This window comes from Protopterus annectens, chromosome 8.part1, assembly GCF_019279795.1.
Source record: "Protopterus annectens isolate FY-2018-M chromosome 8.part1, PAN1.0, whole genome shotgun sequence".
In the NCBI taxonomy this organism is placed as follows: Eukaryota; Metazoa; Chordata; order Ceratodontiformes; family Protopteridae; genus Protopterus; species Protopterus annectens.
The window spans coordinates 265,592,374-265,611,791 of record NC_056742.1 but is presented as its reverse complement, the minus strand read 5'-3'; the positions used below and the strand labels follow the sequence as shown (position 1 = coordinate 265,611,791).

The following is a 19,418-nucleotide window of genomic DNA, read 5'->3' as shown; positions in this document are numbered from 1 at the left end:
ATGCCCACTTCTGGGTTCACATATGCCCACTGCTAGGATGCATGTAGCCTTGTCACACTTGTGCTCTGTGTGACCACTTGTAAGCTTTTCACGTGTACTCTTCAGCTCTCTTTGTCCACTACTGGCTGCCTGTGGTCATTTGAGTTCATTCCTTGTCCACTCCTAAACTCTCTGTGCTCATTCCTGGTCCCTTATTTCCCAGGTATTGGCTCTCTTTGCCTACTGCTGGGCACTTTCTGCCCACACTTTGGACCTTCATGCCCATTATTACTCTACCCTATTTCTTCAGTCATACATAATCAGCAACCATGCAGAAACCAATATGCATCCACTGCCAACTTCTCCACCCTTGAACATCATAAATCTGGTCATCCTGTCAGATAAAGCAACTAGAGTAAGTTAAAAATGACACTATGACCTTCTGATTGTGAGTCATTGCTGGTGCTTTTCCATAATATATTTTTTAAGTAGAAATTCCACCATTGACCCAAGCAGAGGTCAGATTACTTTGTTATTGCATTTAAACCCCAATCTGCTGCATACATCAGCCCTCTGCACTGCCAGTAGCTGTACTGGCAGAATAATAGAAAATCTGTGATGCCCAGGATACACCTCTTTAATAAGTGCATAGTCTCTCACAAATGAATTTAGAACTACATTCTTACTTGAAAAGATAGCAATAGAACTGTGTGGGAAATACAGCTCATGTGTATGAAAAATAAGTTCTTCAGATCTGGGTTCTTATATCAGTTACAGAATATATTTCTTTAAAACAGTATTTGGTATAGTTGGCATATTGAAGATTAAAGTCAGTATAACTTTATTAAACTTTATTGTTACCCACACCAGATCCCAGCATGAAATTATCTTCAAAGAACCATTTCTACCTTTTTAAACATTTGGTAATGAATTAGCATTTATTTTCTCATTCACTTACCAGCCACCTGTACTTGGAACTGGATACAGATACAGAGTCTGTCTCTGACTTCTCATCCACTGAGCTGAGAGAAACACGGTCTGGAGAGAAGGGACGAGGCCTGTAACTTGTTTGGCGATTATATATTGAAGAACCTGCAGAAATTTAGTGCAGCAGTGAGAAGCAATTTTTCTAATCAGGGAAATCTTAAATCTGTAAAGGCCTAATTCTTAAAAAATAAAGGAAAGCTAAAAGCAAAGATCTTTTGAGCATGAATAGCACTCATGTATATCTATGCACCTTTATACAAACATAGGTGTGACCTGGGAGAAATCTAGTTTAAAATACTCCGGAATGACAAAAAAACTCTCAGTAAGATCCATATGTTTCATGCTGCATGCCTAAAGTTCTCATCAGAAAATGCCAGTTAAGACCCAGTCTAACTGCATTAATTATATTCTGATTTAAGTGGTCAGGAAATCATTTGATTACTGGAATCATTTTCAGGGAGATCACTTAATATCATGCAGGCAGTATTCTTTCTGTCTTATTGACCACCATCAGTGACTGAGTGGGAGCAGTTGGACTCTTCAACAGCGCTATCCAACATCGATTGATGTGACACAGCAGGAAAGTCACACCTGTAAGGCATTCCCGCTGCATACCTTCCCATGGTTACCACTGAAATTAAACCTTTTTCAAGTTGACTTGAGCTTCAAAAAGAGAAATGTTTAAAACGACAGTGAAAATCTACATCGGATAAGGTTATAGTATTAATGTCTACCATGTAAACTAAGTTTTTGTGTTCTTCAAAAGATGCTCATTGTCACAACTATCCTTTCTCATCTTTGCCCTTTCACCTTCAAAGGCCTACAAATCTTCACTGCTAGCTTCCTTTCACAGTCAGTCTTCTAAAGATAAATAGAAAACAGCAATAGTAGAGGTAAGCATAACTTCATGTTCATTTGGCCCAACCATAGCAAATGCCATTTATAGTATACCAAAAGGCTGCAGAACTCCAGGAAATAGGCTACACAGCTTACAGATAACCCATAATTACAAACACTTCTAAAGTGACTATATTCAACTAAGTAAGTCACAGTCTGGAGGGAAATGACAGGGCCTGTAACTTGCTTGGTGATTATATACTGAAGAACCTGCAAAATTTAGTGCAGCAGTCAGAAACAATATCACAGAACAGCATCTGAAAGCGGGCGCAAGGGTGATGTCACCGTTTGGAGGAATATTGCAAGAAGTAAAAAATGTAGTCATGCCAGTTGTAGATCAGTTGGTTTAATGATCTGGTTATGCTATGTATGTGTTGGCTGGCCACAGCAACTGCAGGTGGGCGTGTTCTACTCACTGCAGTTAACACAGCGTTGTAACATTCCAGTGGCAGTTAATAAAGAAGCTGTTAAACTGAAAACAGGTCTCCTCGCTCATTTCAACATGGTGTCAGAAGTTGCTCGCCAATGAGCATTTTTTCATCATTTTTCCTCGTTCAACAGAAAAAAAAAAAAAAGAGGTACGAGTTACAAGTGGTTAATGGGCTAACAGAGCATGGCGGAAGGATTTCACAGACCAGACCCACTCGTCTTCGATGGAGACGTTGCTGAAAATTGGCGCGTATTTGAAAGGGAGTATGACATCTTTATTGAGGCGGTCCACTCAGATAAACCAGACAAAACGAAAGCTTATATCCTCCTCAATCTAGCAGGGGCAGAAGCCATCGAAAGGGAACGCTCGTTTGTCTATGCCGCAGAAATTAGGGTGCCACCCGCAAGAGACGGGCAGGACGGAGCCATTATTCATCCAGCAGAGTCCAGAGAGGACCCCAACTATTTAAAAAAGAAATTTCGGGAAATGTGTAACCCACAATATAATAAAATAATGGAGAGACACAAGTTTCATTCCCGAAATCAGAGACAAGGTGAGACTATTGAGTCTTTTATTAGTGATTTAAAGATTAAAGCCAAAAGTTGCCATTTTGGAGATTTAACAGATGAGTTAATCTGTGACAGGATTGTTTGTGGCATAAATAATGACAGTATAAGGAAGGCCCTTTTACGTGACAGTGACTTGACCCTATCCAAAGCCATTTCTATCTGTCGTGTTTATGAAATGACTGAGGAGAATACTAGGGCTCTTGCCAAACAGCCGGTCGCAACGGTGGATGCACTGCAGCCAGGCTCCACCAGATGGCGTCCCAGGACAAATTATAAGCCTGTAAGTGGGCAGGATGTAAAACTCGTCAGGAACTGCAACAATTGTGGAGGCAACCACTCTGCACAGCGAGACAAATGTCCTGCGTTTGGCCAGCAATGCCACAAATGTAAAAAATGGAACCACTACAAAAAATGTTGCAGATCCAAGCCTCAACATGAACATCCTAAAAGGAAAAGTTTTGTTAAAGAATACCATAACAAACAACCCATGCATCAGCTAGAGCTGGAGCCGCCGGACATCAACACTGATGACACGTTCTATGTAAATGGTGTCGAGCCCATTGCAGTTGTGGACAATGTAAATACCCAAGTAGAGTACCAGGATGAAGGATTTGTCACCCTGTATGTACGAGATAAGCATATTAAAATGAAAATCGACACGGGGGCAAAATGTAATGTGATGGCAAAAAGCACTTTTCTCCAGCTGTACGAGGGACAGATTTTGACATGCAATAAAACAATAAACCTAGTGGCCTACAGAGGCAGCAAGTATCGAAACAGCCGGTTCTGCTACACTTTCTCTGTCACTGGATGGACAACAACACTTACTACCGTTCTTCCTTGTGGATCGTGATGTTGTGCCACTGCTGGGGTTTCGAGCATGTGTACGTCTAGGACTTGTCACACTGAGCCCTCATGTCCACCAGGTCAGTACAGAGCCTGACACTGATTTTACAAAAAATGTCCGTGAACAGTATGATGATGTGTTCAACGACGAGCTTGGAGAACTTCCAATAATATATTCCATGACTCTAGATCCTGAGGTGCAGCCCGTCATCCAGCCAGCACACCGCATTCCTATAGCTATGCAAGCCCAAGTTAAGTCAGAACTTGAAAACATGGCCAGCAAAGGAGTCATTACAGCGGTCTCTGAGCCCACAGACTGGGTTTCATCAATGGTGGTAGCACACAAGAAAGACAAAGAGGAGATAAGGCTGTGCATTAATCCTAAAGACTTAAACACTGCTTTAAAGAGACCCCATTACCCAATGCGCAGTGTTGAGGAAGTTGCCACCCAAATGGCAGGTGCGACTCTGTTCTCAGTGCTTGATGTGAAGAGCTCGTTTTGGCAGATAAAGCTCGACCATAAGTCATCAATGCTAACTACATTTAGCACACCCTTTGGGCGCTACAGGTTTCTACGCATGCCTTTTGGCATCAATTCAGCAAGTGAGGTTTTCCAGCGCTCAATGGAGCAACTATTCTCTGGCTACCCTTGTGTCATCATAGTTGATGATATCATTGTGGGAGGTCGTGATGCTGCAGAACATGACACGAACCTAAAGAAGGTACTTGACCGTGCACGAGAGATCAGACTCCGACTAAACCCCCACAAATGTAAGTTCTGTCTGGATCAAGTTTGTTACGTGGGACACATGTTCACAAAAGAAGGTCTCAGGGCCAACCCCGCAAAGACGGAAGCTATCACAAATATGCCAGTTCCCCAAAATTCCCTGGCTGTACAGCGTTTCCTTGGTATGGTAAATTACCTGGGAAAATTTATCCCAAATCTCAGCAGCATTGCAGCACCACTCAGGCACCTAATACACAAGGATACCATCTGGTGTTGGCTCCCACAACATCAACAAGCATTCGAACACCTCAAATCATGCCTAGCCAGCTCACCAGTCCTATCATAGTTTGATGTAAAGAAGACAGTGACATTAACCTGTGATGCTTCATGTTATGGACTGGGTGCTGCATGTCTGCAAAGTGGTAAGCCAGTAGCATACGCATCTCACATGCTCACCGATACCGAGACACGCTATGCACAAATCGAGAAAGAATTGTTGTCAGTTGTGTTTGCGTGTACCAAGTTTAGGGACTACATATACGGAAAACCCACGGTAGTTGAAACAGACCATCAGCCCCTTGTTACAATCCTAAAGAAGCCAATCCACACTGCCCCAGCTCACCTACAGAGGATGTTACTGCAATTACAAGCTTATGACCTAATGCTTGTTTACAAGAGGGGTAAGCACATGTACCTTGCGGATACTCTGTCACGAGCCCCAAGCAACAGTGTGTCCCAAACTCAAAGTGCAAATAACAACTTTGAGGTGATGTCTGTCAGCTACATCTCTACAGCCAGGCTGGAGGAGCTACGAGCCCACACGGCAAGGGGTCAGGTCCTGCAAACTCTAAGCACAGTGATTCAGAATGGCTGGCCCAACAAAGACTGCCAGGTTCCGCCGTCTGTGCATCCATTCTTCCCATATAGAGAAGAGTTGATAGTGGAGAACGGCCTTGTTGTTAAAGGTCACAGGACGGTCATCCCCGACTCCCTACAACAAGAATATATTAATATTATGCACAGAGGTCACCCAGGTTTAGAAGCCACAAAGAGCAGAGCAACAGGCACTGTATTTTGGCCAGCAATGAACAAAGACATCGAAAGAGAGCTGCTCTCCTGCTCTGTATGCAACAGTACCCGACCACACCAACAAAAGGAACCTCTACAACTACATCCGGTTCCTGCCCTGCCTTGGTCTACGGTCGCCACGGATATGTTCGAATGGCATGGACAACAATACATGGTGCTGGTCGACTCCTATTCAGGGTGGTTTGAAATTGACCTTCTCCGGGACACATCTTCAGCAGCGGTGATCACAAAACTGAAAAGACACTTCTCCGTCCACGGAGTACCTCACACCCTGATTTCTGACAATGCAAGACAATACACCAGTCAGCGTTTTAAAGTGTTTGCCCAGTGGTGGGACTTTGTCCACATAACCAGCAGTCCAGAGTACCTCCAGTCCAACGGATTGGCTGAAAGGGCTGTCCGCAGTGCCAAGCTACTGATGGAAAAGTCTCACAGAGACGGGACAGACGTTTTCCTCAACCTACTGAACATCAGACTGTTCCGCTTGACAAAACGCTGGGATCACCCGCAGAACGTCTAATGTCCAGGCAGACTCACTCAACATTTCCTCTCAGCACCAGTCTGCTGGAACCAGCCCCAAAGGATGTGGAACAGGTCAATGTGCAACTTAAAAAGAAAAGGCTCATTCAGAAGCAGTACTATGACTCAACAAGCCGCCCATTATCACCACTTAGAGAGAGTCAAGTGGTCAGGTTGCAGGCAATTAAGGGACACAGTGAAGGAGGTATGCAGTGAGCCACGCTCATATGTCATCGAATCTAATGGTGGCATCTACAGGAGAAATCGTCGCCACATCCTACCTGTTGGTGAACCGCCACCACCTCGACAGATCGATCCTGCCGATGGTTGTTCCCATCCAGCTGACCCTGCCACACCGGACACTCCTTCCCTCGCTCCACGGCCCCGGCAGGCACTTCAACCAATGCCTGCGCATATTCAGCATTCCAGTGTGCAGCAAGTTCCTGTAGCTTGCTCTCCCATCAAGAAGACACACAGTGATACCCCCTATGTGACACGTTCAGGTCGCATTTGTAAGCCTAACCCCAAATACTGTTCTTAAGAAAAAAAAAAAGGGATGTGATGTATTAATGCATTGTATTTTGGTTCTTACTTATCTAGTATTCAGTTGCCATGTTAGATAGCCAGTGGTGAAAGCTGAACGTTTTGTTCCATACCGTCTGTTTTACTAGCTCATCATTCATTATTTAAGTTTGAGTCATTGTGGTTCAACTTTGCAATACACAGCATGAGTTGGTTTTCATACAAAGGAGTAACTAAAAGGAGAGGATGTAGATCAGTTGGTTTAATGATCTGGTTATGCTATGTATGTGTTGGTTGGCCATAGCAACTGCAGGTGGGCATGTTCTACTCACTGCAGTTAACACAGCATTGTAACATTCCAGTGGCAGTTAATAAAGAAGCTATTAAACTGAAAACAGGTCTCCTCGCTCATTTCAACACCAGTAATTACTTTTTTAGGCAAGATATTTAGAGTTGACATCTGGTGCAGCTGAAGGAAGATATTAAATATTCCCTAGCTAGGATCAGCCAAGATGGAATGAGCTGGAAAGAACTAATAGTGGGAAATCAGACCTTCTTAATCAGTCAGAAATACCTTGTTAAACAGAAAACACAAAGACAATGGTCTGGGCCAATGCAGCATTTTAAGTTTTTTTCTTTCTAAAAACAGTTTCTTTTAAGGGAAGCAGGCACTACAAACTTAACATTTGTAAAGAGAGTTTGCAGTTGGGCAAATGGAGGTGTGAATGGTTCAGTGACAAAAAGGATGAAAAGCCTGTGATATCAAATGATACGTGAATATCTTGTCTGTGGGAAAATAAGTCATCTGTGGTGGGATACTGAAGAATTTGACACGTTGCAGGACACTGAAGGGAATAAATGCAACACAGGAGTTTAAGTAATCTCTGTAACGAAAGGAAAAAGCACAAAGCAGAGTTGGAAAGGAAATGAAAGACAAAAAAGAAAACATGTTTGAAAGGACAAATGTCAGGGTCTAAAGAAAAATTTCTACAGACCATAACTTTCTCTTACTGTCATCATTTTGCAAAAGCATCAATTTTCACTTAAATTCAACAACATCCAGAAACAAATTGGTTCTGAAATGTTGGATTCTAGACATTTTCTCACTGGCAATAGTATATCCTATTTCCATTTAACTTCGCTGATAAATGGGAAACATCTCACACCGATGTAAGATGCTGGATTAAGGATGAAAATGTCTGCCTTACAGTGTATCTTTTATAGTACATTCATCTGAATGAATCAGCTATTTGTCTAAAAGGAACATATTAATACATTTGAACTAATCCTTGTATAACTAACCAAGCCAAACAGAAAGTTACATTTTCTCTATGAGTTGCTCTTCCTGAGTCAGGTCAAAAATTTCCTTATTTTCAAGAAAGGGACTGAGCCATCTAGTCAGTTAGATAGGTTCAGGTGCCTAGGCAGCGAGACATTTCTCTGTGGTAAATTTGATTGAAGACACATGGCTGAAGTGACATTCAGCTGTAGAGAAATATGGCTGCTGTGAGTTCCCTGTGGGAAAGAGAATAATGCAGTGCCATGGCCACAATTTCAATAACCAAATGCACAGGGGAAAAATAATGTCCATAGCCCCCAAGGCAGCACGAGACTGCAAGCAGTGTGGCAGGCATTAGCAGCTGCTTGACCAGTGGGCAGTAAAAATGCAGTAGACAATGGGCAGTGCCTTTATAATTGGTGTGTGTGGCCCACTACCCCTTCACAGTGTCTAGGGAACATTATAAAATGCATACTGAAGCATAAGTTTGACTACAGTAACATGCAGGATTTCCTCCACTCTGTAGCGCACTTCTACATGTTGTAGTTACATAAGCAAGTACTTGGACACTGAGCACAACACGTATTACTTCTTTCCCCCTCGTACACTTGGTTATTAAAGCTGTGGACATGGTAGTGTGCGCTTCTCTTTGCCCACAGGGAATTTGCAACAACTATATTTTTCTGCAGCTGAATGTCACTTCAGCCATGTGTCCCAAACCAAATTTACTACAGGGAAATAATATAAAGGCTCTCTTGAAAAGAAGGACCTCTGCTTTGCTTTATGCCTAGAGCAGTTTAACATAAAGGGAACTTTTCTGTGTGGTCCATGGACCTTCTGGAATGTATGCAAGAGACCGCTAGTACTAAAGAGTACTTTAATAGTTTTTCTAGTATGGTAGTGCATCTGGCTAAATGTTTCAATTGCAATATCGTCTATGTAGGTAAAACTGCACAGGCTGTCACAATGCACACATGAACAATTTTGTGCATCTACACACACGTGACAAATGCTTTGAAGAACAATTTTTTTGTTTTTCTATGTATAAATTCAAAATGTTTTATTCTTCATTGTAGACTGAGTGTAAATGCACAATGGGGGTTGACGACGACAGCAGCCAAGAAAATAAAGAGTTGCACTGGCAATTGTCTGCTGGTTTTGAGACATGTCCCTCACCTTAATAAACACACTGATGCTGTGGTCATTAAAAAACAGTCTATTTATGGGTCCGTACACATGCTGGTTATGTATACTTTAGGTGCTTTTTTTAAAATTCCATTTTTATATTTTCCTTTATTCTTTATTGATTAAATGACGAAAGATTTTATATATTAAATATCTCATTTTATTCTGCTTTTGTATTTCAACTTAATAGTGTTTGAAAGATAACTTTCAACACTTATTACTTTTTATTCTGTTTATTTAAATGTTTTTATGTAATGCATTTCATATTTATTTTATTCTTAATGAATGGCTTTAAACTGTCATGTAAGTTTTCAACCTTTTTTCAAAATTTTTTGGAAGTTACTTATTTTTGTTCTGAAGACGTCTGATTTGAGTTGGAGACAGAAGTGCTCACTGTTACTAAATTATAGTGGCCAGGATTCAAGAAGGTACCACAATGTATACACCTTTGTGTACATGTAGAAGTACATTTTGTGATTCTGCAACCACCCTAATATGGTGCTTCGTGGTACTCTAATAAAAAGACATGCAGTACCACTTGTGGTATGTGCTGAATGCCAATGAGGAATGCTGTGTTGAGGCATATGCTAATTAGCCATGTGCTCTCTCCCCAGGAATGGCCTCCAGGGAGACTTCTTCATGACTGGGTCTTGTAAATCAGCACAGTCATCTCCACCACATCACAGTATTGAAAATGCTTAAAAGGCAGTGTTCACCTATCTGCCATGACCACTGTATGGGGACTGGGCACAGAGGGGGAATCACTAGAGGGATTACTGTAATTGTAAGTGCTACTATGGTACTGATAGTAGTATGGGGACTGGGGGGGTGAAGGAATTCACTAGACACCAGGTAAGTATATTTAAGCCATTTTAATCTGTTCTTTTTATATTGAATATCCATTAAATATCAAATAATTAGATTACGTTTCAAGCAAGTTATCAATTAACTTATAAATCATTTTCAACATATTACTGTATAACATATTATAATAGCTTATATCAGTATCTGAAGACAATGCTTTGATAGACAAATCTTTTATTAGTAAAATAAGTATTGACTTTCAGTGGGCCGGATTTAGGAAAGCTTGCACGGAGTTGTAGAGTAGTGTAAGATGTCAAACAGGCAATATGTCTGCCGTGCAATCCAGAAACAGCTGGCAGGGGCGTGCACGAGAGCTGCTAAAGCTACTCTTGCACAGACAGCGTTGTGGTATGCAAATTACCTGATTTGCTGCTGAAAGCTATGCAAATGAGGTAAATTTGCAATCCAGGAAACACTAACCTGTCCGTGGAAGATTAATGTTATCTGCAGAAATGTACTCCATTGGTAACAGAGTACCGTTTTGCAAATAGCTAAACAGAGCTATGACAGCTCCAAATAAAGGATGCATACAGTTGAGAAAGCATGCCAATGGCCAAATATAAGGCCATTGGCATTTATAAATGTTTAAAATTATTAAAATTTAACTTTTTTTTCCCCCAATCTCTGATGTTTAGGAAAAGCGCAGCACCGCGCAAATGTGAGGCTCTTTAAAAAACAAGAAAATAATTTAAAAATAGCCAAAAATAGGCATTTTCACTAAAAAACTTATCCTGACATGCAGGTGAATGGCAGGCTGAAGACAACATGGCCACTGAGTAGTGGTTGCTAAGGGGGGGAAGCTCAGTGTGAGAGATGTAACCATGCATTAGTAGGCAATCCTATGTAAATGAGAATAAGGATAGTGAATCCCAATTTTCCCCAGCATGTGAGCCATGTCCCAAGAGTGTAAGAGTAGGAGTAGGTGAGTAGTAGAGTAGAATATAGGTGGCATCATGAGGGGGTATGTCAGAAAGGCTGTAAGCTAATTGGAGCACAGTGGCTTGTGTTTGCCCTGAGTTGCTCAGGATTGCAAGAGGCGTGCCTACAGTTGTCCTATTTGAAAACGTGAAACCAAAGGTTAAAAGATCGGAAATTTCTTACAAATATGCACACAGCGGGTGCACTCATGTGTGCTCGGGTGCATGCGTGTGCGCGTGTTTGCGTGGCGCTGCCCCGGGCGGAAACAGAAAGGGAAAAGGAAGGAAAAGAAGTAATAGGAAGTTAACCAAGGAGAACTAGCAGAGCTGCCAGGTGAAATATATCAGAATCAGCCAATTACACAGGCAGCAGACTATCCCAGCCCAGCACTTTAAACTCTGCAAACAGCACCCCCCCCTGTTTTTTCCCAAGAACTCTGCAACACTGCAGTATACAAAGAGGGAAAGCTTAAAAAGTTTAAGTCAGACAAAATGTTAGGGGCTGCTCTTGCTATCATAAACCAACATGTGCAAGGTGCTGAGGGTGGTGATGTTGTGAATGCTGCTGAGCAACCCACAGTGAGGAGACGGAGAAGAGTGTACAGACCCAGGGTAACCTACCAGGGGCTACATGAGCTGGAAATAGTGGAGCGCTATAGGGTGGACAGAGACCTCCTGCATCAAACTGTTGAGCTGTGTTGGCCATGTCTCACACACAGAACCAACAGAGGGGAACGCATCCCACTGGATACCAAGGTATATATTGGCATAAGAATACTAGCTACAGGTACCTTTCAGAGACCAACTGGTGATATGATGGGGATTTCACAGGCATTAACATCCAGGGTACTCCACCAGTTCCTGGATGCCATGTCAGCGCATGTCGGTGACCATGTATATTTCCCCAATTCCCGTGAGGCATTGGCCAGCAATATGCATCTTTTCCACCAAACAGCAGAATACCCTGAGGTAGTGGGTGCAATAGACTGCACACACATACGCATCAAATGACCACCCGGTGAGTGGGGTAGGGTCTACATCAACCGCATCAGAAATGCACACACACCTGAACAAGAACTCCATAATGAGGCACACGCACAAACAAGAAACATAACTGAGCGTGTGCTTGGGATGCTTAAGTCACGGTTCCGGTGCCTGGACACATCTGGTGGAGCCTTGCAGTACTCACCAACTACATGTACCCAAATTGTTATGGTATGTGCCATGCTACACAAAATGATCCTGCAGAAACAGCTGCAGCAGGAACAGCATGGGGCAGGGCCAAACAGCCCCCCACCATTGCCAAGGCCTGCACAGGCACAGCGTGACTCGGAGGAGGAACAACCTGAGCCTGCCCCAGTAGGCAGAAGGAGGCATGCCCAGTATGCCCTGGCCTTGGCAAAGAGGCAACGCATAGCACATACACCGACTCAGTAGGAACCCTGGAAATGACACCTCTCTCTGACTCGCACATACAGTAACATCAAACATGTATAGGGAGTGTACTATGTGCATCCGACATAGGCAGCCCTGCAGCACCACCTGAGGCATGAGTGCCCTATTTTAAGCTACATAAAGCACTGCTAAGCACATTTTACCAGTATTGAGCATATTTAAATACAATTGGGCATAGCTGTGCACCGCGCTAACCAGCACAACGTCGGGCAACATCAGGCAACTTTGGGCAATGTTGGGCAATGTTGGGCAAATTCGAGCAAAGTCTGGTAAAGATGCTCACACCTGCTTTACTGTTCCTTAATGAGTCAGGTCTGCCCAGCAGGAAAATAAAAAGCAGTGACAGGGCTCAAACTCAGAATACTGTACACTATAGTCACAGTACTGAACCACTAAGCCATGACAGCATTTCACTGGCACAGACACAACTTAAGTCACTCACACATGCCAGTTGGGGGGGGGGTCACATACATAACAATCACAGCCAGCAGGACAATTGTAGACAAATGCAAACACAAACAAATGCTGTATCATGCTCTCTGAAGAGGCTTATGAGTAACCTCCCCCCAGGCCTATGCAGACAGATAACAGCAGGCCAGGCAGTGTGATGTGGGTTGGGTAGGCTATGAAGTTACAAACTAATATGCATGTAATTGGAAGCTAAGGTCTGTAGTACAGTGGTATGCCTCAAGTCAGTATGATAGGCAACAGTACAGACTGAAATGGAGTACCTGACATAGCAGTGCAGGCCTAGCAAATGTGTATAAGTGTCAGGTGTACCCCTCATCCTATGTACACCCACAGTAACAATCAGGTGTGCCCCCCCGGGTAGAAATGTACAAATAATAGCTGTCCCCCCTGTATGTAGAAATGGTGATAAGTCTATGCAAATTGACTCATGGAAGCCCTGCAGGCACAGTGTGCTTCCTGTCGATGTACAACACAAAGGTGAGCCCTGAAGTAAAAACCAACTTGATTTTTCACACACACATATAGTATATATGCCCATAGTGGGCATGCTCACACAAATAAATTTAGCAAATTTCAGTCAGCAACATACTGAAAGGTCATACTGGGCATGCTCACTCACTTAAACAAATGAAGCAAATGTCAGTCAACAACATACTGAAAGGTCATACTGGACATGCTCACACACTTAGGCCATGTCTGAGTACAGCAGTGGGCCACACATATCTGGCAGTTGCAGTTCTTACTCCAGACACTTGTCACTATTCACCAATCTTGCCTTGCACACACAGTGATATGAAAACAGACCCATATAATATATTGGACCCCTGTCATAATCAAACTATGTACTACAAGTACTTAAGTTGTTCAAAGAAAGTGAAAATCCAAAGAAGATCAATAAATTTCTGATCAGTATCATCAAGAAACAATGAGCACTCCTAACATTATCCAAGCCATGTTCTGGCAAAAATATTGCCAAAGAGTCCATAGAGAACCATGAAGCTTTCTTTCGCTATGTCATAAATATCAATGTAAACTCATATATGTTCTGAGTCAGTGCAAAGTGTAAATGAATACATGTACATGACTGACATTGCCAACATCTTGTCAGACAGGTTCATACATATTTACCCCCCTCTCACTGACAAAAGGACCCATTACCATACCTGGTGATTGTGAAAACCCAGAAATCACATATACAATGGTTAAACAGCTCTATCTAAACCTAAAAACACGGCGTCTATGGGATGACATGGTTTCCCCTGGCTGTGTTATATGTGAACTCCAAAACAAACAGACCCTGCACCTGAATAGTCTGTTGAGACTCACACTCTGTACAGAATATGAAACTGTTGAATGGGTTACAGCAACGTTTGGTACACTCCACAAGTGTTGGTGCACAACAGACCATGGGAACTATTGTCTAAGCCTAATAAGCCTGATCTGCAAGGCCATGGAGTCCATCATTATGGAACTCATAAACAGAGCTATTGGGAGCCTACAAACACCCAACCCTACCCATTTTGGTTTGGTCAGGGGCAGATCATGGTTCCTAAACGTACTAGACAATTTTCAAGGCAGTTACCCAGGACATACATCAATGAAATGAGCTATACACAGCCTACATAGACCTTGAAAAGCCATTTTCCAACATCCCACACACATGTCATATCCACAAAATCAACAACCTGTGCATAAACATGTATGTCATCTGATGGATTGCCAACTGGGGCACAGATAGATCCCACAAGGTAAGAATTGTGATCTCCCTGTTGGACTGTAAGCTGGTAAAAACTGCTGTCCCCCATGGCTTAGTCCTAAGACCCCTCCTGTCTGGTGTATACTTTTCAGAAATACAGTCAAACACATGAGGGTTATGGTTAGCAAAGTTTGTGGATGACTGCAAAAAGGTTGTCATAATTGATGTTTGGGACAACAGAGACATCCTTAAAAAGGGTCTCAGTCAGACAGATGTGGTGTCAAACTTATGGGCTCGAGCTACAGTCATACAAATATCACATAGGTGCCAACAACCTAAATATGGAGGTAATAATAAGGGATCTATGGACACATGTGGATAGTCATCACTACTTCTAGAAACACATCCACAAAGTGGTTAGAAAATTATGCTATGTGTTCCCACAAATTGCCAAGGTCTTTGCATGTAGGTCAAAGGAGGTTCCCTCAACTCATCAGTCATCAGACCCATCAGAGAGTACACGGCACACTTGTGATGAATCTGACTAGGCACCTTCAGCAGCTGGAAAGACCACTGAAGAACCTCAGCAAAAGGATTACTGGCCTCAAACAGTTGCCCCATGCAACAACACTGAATTTAACTCAATCTGTACTCTGTTGCATACTGTCTACTCAGGCAATCTCTGCCCAGCAGACACGTCCATGTCTAATGCAGAACTGATGTACATGCGCTATCTGAAGTAAACCCAAGCTCACTGTGCCACATGCTCTAGGGATATCACCATCACAACAATAAATAGAACATGTTGGAGGGATACATTACTAACTCACAGACTTCCCTTGCTTTGGAACAGGCTCCCCACCTATATTAAGCTGAGTCCCTCACTGACACTCTTCCAAAGGAGCCTTGATGAGTGTATGTGAAACTGAACTGTCACACCATGGATCACTTCATCAGCTCTACTACACAGAGGCCTTGGGAACTAACCCCATTTGTGGTGATAGCTGCACACTCTGGCCATACTAATATATGCCTTCAGACAGATAGCCTATTACCTACCTATGTACCTATATATATGTAGGGAGAACACAGTATAATAAGCCAGATGTGTGTAAGAGGGTGACCATGACAGGGAGCCATCCAGGACTGTCCCACCCAGCACACATCCCAATGGCACAAAAAACATGAGGTGCACATCTCACCCACTGTACATAACAGCCACCAGTATCTGTAAGCATTACAGTGTATGTAGTCCATGTGCCTGCTGTACAACATGACTGTACAATCAAGTACACATCTACTATCTGTAGACATGTACCTGTCACATAGGTTCATAGGTATGTAGTAGACTATCTTCACGAAGGCATATATTAGCCTAGGCAAGTTGTGCAGCTTTCACCACCCCATTGGGTAGTCTCCTAAGCCCTAGTTCTAATAGTTAGTACCCTAAGCCCCTTTCTAGTGGGGCTGCTGATGTGATGCCTGATGTGAATTGTCTGTTTCCCATCCACTCATCAAGGTTCCTATTGAAAAGTGTCAGCGAGGGGCTCTGTCTAATGTACATTGGGACTCTGTTCCACAGTAAGGCAAGTGTCTGGGATGGTACTCTATCCCACCAGCATGTTGTATTCATTGTTGTGATGAGATTCATATCCCTGGAGTGTGTAGTGTGACTCAATTTTGTTATCCGTAGATGGAGCATGTTCAACAGTTATGTGTTAGACATGGCTCTGTATGTTAGGCAGAGTGTGCCTCTGAGTAGGCGGTACGCAACGGAGGACAGATTTAGTTTTACCAGTTGTGTTGCATAACACAACTGTTTGAGGCCAGTAATCCTCTTGGTGAGGTACCTCTGTGGTCTCTACAGCTGCTGGATATGCTTAGTAGAGTACATCCAAAATGGTGCATTGTACTCAATGATGGGTCTGATGACTTAAGAGTAGAGGGCCACCACTACCTCTTTTGATCCTGATGCAAACCCTTTGTTTATTAGATGGGCCACATACGATTTCCTAATCACTTTGACAACATGGTTGTCAAAGGAAAGATGACTATCTACTTGTGTCCCCAGATCCCTTATTACCTTGTCAGTTTTTTAGGGGGTAACACCTATGTGGTAGTTTGTGGGTACTTTGTTTTCACCAAAGAAGATTACTATGCATTCTTCCACATTGAGCTTGAGGCCATGATTCTGACACCACACATCTGTCTCATAGAGTCCCTTATGGAGAATATTTGTGTCATCTGGGGAATCTATTATGGCAAACACTTTACAGTTCCCAGCAAACTTAGTCAACCACAACCCTCCTGTGTTGGCATGTACTTTTGAGAAGTCTATACCAAACAGGAGGGACCCCAGGACTGAACCCTGGGAGACACCAGTTGTTACCGGTGTAGAGTCTGACATGTAGCCAGTAACTCTTAATTTGTGGGATCTATCTGTGAACCAGTTTGCAATCCATCTTGTGATGTATGGATTCATGCCCAGGTTGGTGAGTTCATCTATGATACCTGACTGGGGAATGGTGTCAAAGGCCTTGGCGAGGTATAGGTAGGCTGTGTGGAGCTCATTTCAATCATCTGTAGCCTGGGTAACTGTCTCAAAGAAATCCACCCAGTTTAGGAGGCGTGATCTGCATTTGACGAAGCCAAACTGGGTGTGCTCAACTGTATGAAGGTTCCCAATGTTTTTATTGTTGACTTCCATTATGATTGGCTCCATTGCCTTGCAGATCAGACTCATCAGGCCCATAGAGCGTGAATGCCAAGGGTCTTTTGTGGCCCCACCCCTGTGGAGTGGGAAGAATGTTGCTGTGCAGCATTCTATGGGTATATATCCTGTAGAGAGGATGTAGAGAGAGGTGTAGGTATCCTTGATGAATATGGATACATCCCCACCCTATGTGCTATGATCCAGGTTCTGATGCTGGAAGGTATGAAATGAGTAGTTTCCTGGTAGTGCTGGTGTGCTCTCTGGAGCCTTGAACTAGGTTTCTGTTACTGCACAGATATCAATATTCTCCATACTTAGAAGTGCCTCGAGTGTGTGCATTTGGAGGCTGAGACTTCTGGCAATGAGTAGCATTTAGCTCACTTTGTGGTTATTTGTGTTGGTTACGGGGTTTGGTTTGTCCTGAGTGACCGGTGTTCCACACCTGAAGTCAACGCCTCATTGGTCCGATCTGACCATAAGCTAATTACCCTACATATCCACATTCTGGCCCCACCCTCCCATTAAGGAAACCATGTTAAAAAAAATTCTCCAAAGCCAACTTCATGCTTCTTAAGACAAAAGTGGTGAACTTCAGGACACCCATGCAGATGGACAATACAGTTACGACTACTGAATCCTACACAATTGCACTTTATAAGCACTTACATGAGTGCATGGATCGTGCTATCCCAAACAGAATCAAAACGCTATCCTCCAAGAAAAGGAAGCCTATCTGGTGGTCCCCTGCCATAAATAAACTGTACAACAGAAGGAAGAAACTGTTGCAAAAGAGAGTAAAATCCCATGAGTGGAGGAGCTCCCTGGTCAGCCTCAGTAAGAAGCTGCGATCCCTGATAAAATCCTCTAAAGCTAGTTATGAAAACAAAATCGCCACTGATTTTAAAGACAACCACAATGCATTCTATAGCTATGTCAAGAATCTCAATAGCAACACTCACATCTGCTCTGAGTTACAGCACAACGGCACTAAATATACAGACCCAACTGATATTGCCAACATCCTGGCAGATAGGATCAGTGCTAACTTTACCCCCCTCTCACCCATGAAAGAGCCCATCTCTATACCGGAAGAAAGCAAACTTGCTGTCATCATGGCTGCACAGGTAAAAACCACTCTCCAATGCCAGGAACACAGCATCCATGGGACCAGACAACATCCAAGGCTGCATTCTACATGAACTACAGAATGAACTGGCATCACACCTAAGTACCATGTTCAATCATAGCCTCACCTCAGGCTTTGTGCCTGCTGAATGGCGCACAGCGATGGTTATCCCACTACACAAGGGGGGAACCACCATAGACCCCGGGAACTAGTGCCCCATTAGCCTGATGAGCCTGGTCTGCATGGCCATGGAACATATCATCATGGAAGACATTGGTAATCTCCAAACTCTGGACCACAACCAGTTTGGGTTTGTAAAAGGCAGATCATGTCTCCTAAACCTGACAGACTTCTTTGAAGCAGTCACCAAAGCTGTAGACTAGGGTAAGGTGGTTCACACAGCCTATCTAGATCTTGCCAAGGCTTTCGACACCATCCCCCACTCTGGAATTATAGATAAACTCACTAAACTAGGTATAAATCCATATGTCACAAGATGGGTTGCCAACTGGCTCACTGACAGAACCCACACTGTGAAAGTAGCAGACTCCAAATCCGACTTCAGACGAGTGACAAGTGGAGTACCACAGGGTTCAGTCCGGTGTCCTGTCCTGTTTGGTATTTACTTCCCTGAAGTACAGGCTAACACAGAAGGTTTTTGGCTAATGAAGTTCCCAGATGACTGCAAACTAGGAGCCATAATCGAAACTACTAATGATGTGGACATCCTACAAAAGGGCCTCACTGAGACAGATGCCTGGTGTGAAAGCCATGGCCTCAAGCTCAATGCCAAAATGTGCATTGTCATCCCCTTTGGTAAAAACTCTGTACCATGAACTAAAACATAGGTGGTAGTATACTTAACACTGAAAGTGTGATAAGAGACCTTGGGACACAGGTGGACAGTAGTCTCTCCATTAATAATCACATAGCCACCGTAGTCAGGAAATCCTTCTACGTGGCACACCTCTTTACAAATGGTTTCTCATGCAGAAAAAAAGAGGTCGTTGTTCCCCTCTACTCATCACTCAGATCCATTATAGAGTACAATGCCCCTTTTGGTATGTACCTCACAAGACATCTACAACAACTGGAAAGCCCGCAGAAATACCTCACAAAGAGAATTACCGGCCTCAAATACATGCCC

The 19,418-nt window shown here is 43.2% G+C and overlaps 1 protein-coding gene across 2 annotated transcripts in view; it reads right to left on the bottom strand.

The window, feature by feature from the left end:
• Positions 1 to 19,418, bottom strand: part of SPIRE2 (spire type actin nucleation factor 2) — a 1,014,080-nt gene that overhangs the window by 138,786 nt on the left and 855,876 nt on the right. For both annotated transcript variants that reach the window (XM_044081853.1, XM_044081854.1), the window contains one exon: positions 938 to 1,071. In XM_044081853.1, the coding sequence (XP_043937788.1) occupies positions 938 to 1,071 (134 nt within the window). The remainder of the gene's footprint in view (positions 1 to 937; positions 1,072 to 19,418) is intronic.